This window comes from Nicotiana tabacum, chromosome 6 (genome assembly GCF_000715075.1).
Source record: "Nicotiana tabacum cultivar K326 chromosome 6, ASM71507v2, whole genome shotgun sequence".
Lineage (NCBI taxonomy): Eukaryota > Viridiplantae > Streptophyta > Magnoliopsida > Solanales > Solanaceae > Nicotiana > Nicotiana tabacum.
Window position 1 is genome coordinate 165,964,526 of NC_134085.1, and position 5,480 is coordinate 165,970,005.

Sequence of the window (5,480 nt, forward strand, 5' to 3'; positions counted from 1 at the left end):
TTCTTTATAGGTGTTTGTGATTGCAGTTATATTTTTCTCCACCAAATTTATTTGCAAATAAGGTAGCAAATAAGGTGATGAAATACAAAAAATTATATATACAAGATTCCAAGAATTAGCTAATTTTTGTTATAAGCTATTTATAAATAGACATAACTGGTAGGAGCCATTGAAAAAACTGAAAAGAGCATAATCTAAACAACCACGAGGCCCATTGCTCTAACAGGCCGGCCAAGCTGGAGCCTAGCCCAATTGAAATCTAAAACCCTATCAGCTTCCTATTTAAGTTGAAACCCTACTCTTCATTTCCTCTCTAGTTGGTAACGAAGAAGCGACCTCTACCAGCCGCAGCAGGAGAAGGGGAGTAGCAGCAGCATCGCCAGCAGCCATGGTAAATCAAAACGTTTGCCTACGATCTATTCCTTTGGTTTTTCCTGTCAAATTCGTTGTTAAGTTTTTGTATATGTGAATCTTTTGGTTATTGTAGGTGAAGTATTCGAGGGAACCCGACAACCCTACCAAGTGTGAGTACTGAACAAAATTTTGCTTACAAGTTTATATACAATGTGTTCATCTCTGTACATTCATGTTTTGGATTTTGCATTATTTATTCTTTCCTGAATTTAATTCGAGATTGGTTCGTGCTCTTACATCAGCCTGCAAAGCTAGGGGCGCTAGTCTCAGAGTTCACTTTAAGGTGCGTGATCTTTTTTTCATTTTAATTTGCTGCAGTTTTTTTTCCTTATGTGCATATTGGGTTATAAGAATTGGTAGTACCTTATTCCACAAAGATTAATTTCTATTTATCAAACGACAATAATTATTTAAAGACGGCGCTTTTCTTCACCCCACATTAAGCACAGTGTATGTTACCTAAATAAGGTATGCATATTCATGAACTAACACTTACAATGATTTATTCTTCTTTTTATTCCTCTTTTGGTTTATTCTGCACCTTAAGATTGATAATTTGAACTATTACTGTTATGGATTGGTAAAACATATACAAGTTTGGACTCTTTTTTGTCTTAGTGTCTGTCAAAATGTGTGAGCGCTGGTATGGATGAATATAAAATTTGCAAGTTCAATATCTGTCTTAAATTGTGTCGGCCCCAAGGTAAGAAGTGATTCATATGAAGAAAATACTTCTCCTTGATTGTAGAAGCATGTCTTTGTGTTTGCTATTGATATATGAATGAACTCTTAATCTGTTGCAAGTAGTGAATGCCAAACAAGCATGGTACTATATGATTGAATTTGGAAGAGAGAAGTTCTATTTGAGGTAGAAACATGTCTATGGCCTTGTGTACAAAATAATGTTTAAAGGCAGTTTTATGCCCTTTGCTTTACGAGGCTTCTTGAAACACTTGCTATTATGACCTCTTGGTCTCTGAGGTTTTCTTTTGCCAATATTTTGCTAGTTGCAAATTGTTTTAAGTACAAGAGGTTCATCTATCCACAGATCAGTTTGCTGTGACTTTGCACTTTTAAGTTTGTTTTTGTGTGCAGATGTTAGCTTAGTTTACCGCCCAACATACATTTTCAGATTCTCTAATGTGTAATATTAGAACTATTTCACTTCAGAATCTTATGTTGCATGTTTTAATCAGTATCTGCAAATATTTTGTTCACCGGAAGCAACAAAGCCTGGTTCTAGCAATCATTCATGACAACACAAATTGGTCTGTCTGCTCTTATTGTTTGGACTTTGGACCTGCGATTTATACTGGTCAGAGGTGGTTACCTGGGATTTTCATTCTTGTTTTTGCTTCGGCTATTTGTTACTGAGTCTTTGCCATTCTGGTTGACATTTAACTGCTTCGGTCTTTCAGATGTATTTAATATGAGCTTCCCTTCTTTTTATTGAACTTTGGCAAATAAGACTGATTTAGCAATATGCATTTGTAATTTTATTGAAGTCTTTATCAAAAAGAGGGGAAAAAAGAAAAAGTTAATGAGGTATTTGGTGTTAAATCCTAGGTCAAGCACTGACCTTGAGCTGAAGCATCTCTTCTGTAACATAGAGCGCCTTGATTGAAATTCAACTGAATACAGTTCACAAATACAACCTTTTCACCTTAAGTTGGACTTCTTTTTAACGTCTGAGATTTGTTGTTTGGTCTCTATTATCTACTACAGAACACACGAGAGACAGCCCATGCACTTAGGAAAATGCCTTTGGACAAGGCCAAGAGATATCTGGAAGATGTTCTTGCACACAAACAAGCCATTCCTTTCACACGCTTTTGTGGTGGGGTTGGTCGTACTGCTCAGGTAAAGCATCGCCATTCAAATGGTCAAGGACGCTGGCCAGTCAAATCTGCAAAGATTATTCTGGATTTACTCAAAAATGCTGAGAGTAATGCTGAGGTAATGGTTATGGTTTGTCTTTTCCTTAATTTTGTTCAGTTTTTTGTTTGTGGTACTTGCCCCTTAAGTGTATCATATTTTGTTTTTTCCCTAAACTAAGTTTGTTCTTTTGAACTCCTCTAGGTTAAAGGCTTGGATGTGGATTCACTTTTCATATCTCACATCCAAGTGAACCAAGCACAAAAACAGAGGCGCCGCACGTACCGAGCTCATGGAAGAATAAACCGTAAGAGCTCTTATTTCTTACTGGCTCTTCTTGTGTCTAGTCAATGATATCTTGATCCTATTGTGTTGACCCTTTGCAGCCTACATGTCTCACCCCTGCCATGTTGAGCTGACATTATCTGAAAAGGAAGAATCTGTCAAGAAGGAGGTAAACTATTCCATTGTTCGTCAGAGTTTGTTTTATTACTTGAATATGTTGTGTAATGTTCAACTGCATATAGCTTTTTTTTGTATATCTATTTAAAATTTCCAATGTCTTTGCCATGTAAGTCCCTAAGATGTGCCTAAACTTTTTCTTCCTGGTGCAGCCTGAGACACAGTTGGCTCCTAGAAAGGCGAAGGCATCCTCTTAATCCGGCAGTGACTCCAGGAATGCAGATGGTGGAATGTTTTCCGTGTCCTTGTAGTCTGTGTTATGAAAAACAATTTTGGCATTTTGAACCATGTTTGTCTTTCTCCAGAAATTTGTGGTACTGTTTAGCATATCCTTACTATTTTGAAACTTGAATTGAATATTTACCTTGTTGGTTTATTAGTGGCCGAGACCTTTAAATTTTGCCTTGGTTGATCACAAAGTCTTCCTGTGAACTTGCAATTGCATGGATATAATTACAGGTAGTTTTGACGCCATTGTTGTTTCATGGGTCAAAGCTAAAGAATAATTGATAATTCCCCGTGCTTTAGCAAGTCTGGGTGTTGGCTTTTCCCGTATTACTCTTTATGCGGCCTACGCTAATTAAATGTTTATGCTGATGGTCAATATAATGAATTTGCTGGCGAAATATGTGTTTGCTTTAATGTCAATTTGATGTATTTTAATCAAAGTTATTTTCCACACATATTCGTATGTAAAGATCCTTGGAAACTCTACCTTCTCAAGGTTGGGTTAAGGTTGCATACATTTACCCTTCCTGAAATTCACTTGTGGGATTACATTGGGTTCCATGGAAAATTTGGAACTTTAAATCAACGTGATATTGTTACTAGCACATCCTTGACTGTCGATGCAAGAATTTTACCTCTTGAATGCGTGGCGCTATGCAAGTTCTGTATCTTTGTAACTGCAATCAAATAGTTTCGAAGACTCCAAATGAAGACAATGTAGTGGTATCTATGGTTAGGCTCTGAAAAGACATACTTTTACTTAAATTTTGTAGATTTTATAACGGCTCTAATCAACGTAACAAAAAAACTCCTGATATGTGGAGGTTATTTTCTCTGGTGAGGAAAAAATACTCAAAAGTTTCAAAACATAAGTGAAACATGAACTTCCTGATATCGACTTAGCTCCCAATATGATAGCAATTTATGATATTAAGTCTAGCATGTAAAAACAAATTTTGAACTGTATGAGAGATTTGCACCAATCACTTTTCATATGATTTTATAAGTTGTGTAGATGGATCCAGAATTTAAATTTAATGGATTCAATTTTTAAGATTCTCAGTATTGAATTCATTGTACTATTAAAATTATGGGTTCATATTTAATATTTGTTACAAATTTAATAGGTTTTTTCATTTAAATTTGTATTCCGTATTTAAAATTATGAATTCAAATGAACCTGCCAAAAAGGCTACCTCCCCTGGCTGTGTTGTTGGTAAAGCTTCAAGTGAATGATTGAATATAGGGAATGTTGTGTACTTGTTTCATCGCCACATATCTCAGTCAGGTGCGAGAGTTGCCTTGGGATAAAAAATTGAGTGACTTATCATGTATTATTGCTCAAATTTTCCATTGCAATTGCAATTATTTTCACTTCAGTAAGAATCAAATTTCTGAGGTTTTAATAACTAATCACAATTGACTGTTTTCAATCATCCAAGAATTAAGCATGTGCACCTACATTCTGTTATGTGGATTCAATGTTGGCTTCTTTTGACATCAATCTATTCAAATGTTAAAAGTCATTTTCAATATTTGGGCCAAAACGGTCTTCAGTACAGTAGCCACATTGTCCGAATGCAGTTTATAGATTTGAAATTTGTAGCAATTATCCGGTAGTGTTAGTATGATACCTTTCTTATTTATAGTATGGCTTCTTTTCATCTTTTCTTTACATAAGACATATGCCTAAATTTGTCAATGGCTAATATTGGAGCCAAAGCATTCTAGCTTGGAGCCAAAGAATAAAAATATTTTTTTTTTCTTTATTTGAGGACCAAAACCTTTGCCCTATAAATATAAGTCATCTTACATCATTTGAAACATCCGATATTTTGATTAGAAACTCATTATGAGTATTCTTGTAATAGAGAGTTTCGTTATATTTCATAGAGTTAGTGTTGGGAAACACTTTGAGTGAACCTCTTCTTTTGTGAGTGATTGTAGCGAGGTTATTCTCTTGGGATATATTTTGGGGTAACCAAAGTTTCATCTCAAATTTTATACTCTCTTTTGTGTATCGATTGTTATAGTGAAATTGCTCTTCTTCGCTTGTGAATGTAGAGTCGCCTTGACCGAACCACGTTAAATTTTTTGTCTTCTATATCTTCTTTAATTATCTTTATTATCAACTTACATGGTCTTTGTCATTGTCATTATAACATTGTTTGGCTAAATCCCGCACCACCCAAGTTCCCGATCCTAACACTTTAGTCGAGGGTATATCGGAAACAACCTATTTGCCCTTCAAGGTTAGGGGTAAGATCTACGTACACACTACCAGTGAAAAAAAATAAAGTTAATTTTTTGGAATAATATAGAATTCTCTAGAATGTCCTAGTTTAATATCCTTGATATTTATCTAGTGGACATAGCTAGATGTTCTAGAATGTTGTGGGAAGATAAGACATATCAAGATATTCTAGAGTGTTGTTAGAAGATAAGGTTGTTAGAATTTTCTTTGTACATTATCTAGAATCATATCTAGTATCAACCATAGG

General features: G+C 35.1%; 1 protein-coding gene across 1 annotated transcript; it reads left to right on the forward strand.

Moving 5' to 3' along the window:
• Window positions 1-254: 254 nt before the first annotated feature.
• Window positions 255-3,170, forward strand: LOC107832413 (large ribosomal subunit protein uL22z). Its single transcript, XM_016660257.2, has 7 exons — window positions 255-391; window positions 488-524; window positions 657-697; window positions 2,140-2,370; window positions 2,494-2,596; window positions 2,676-2,743; window positions 2,904-3,170. The coding sequence occupies exons 1-7, from the start codon at window positions 389-391 to the stop codon at window positions 2,946-2,948; spliced, it is 528 nt and encodes a 175-aa protein (XP_016515743.1). The 5' UTR covers window positions 255-388; the 3' UTR covers window positions 2,949-3,170.
• The last annotated feature ends 2,310 nt before the right edge of the window (window positions 3,171-5,480 follow it).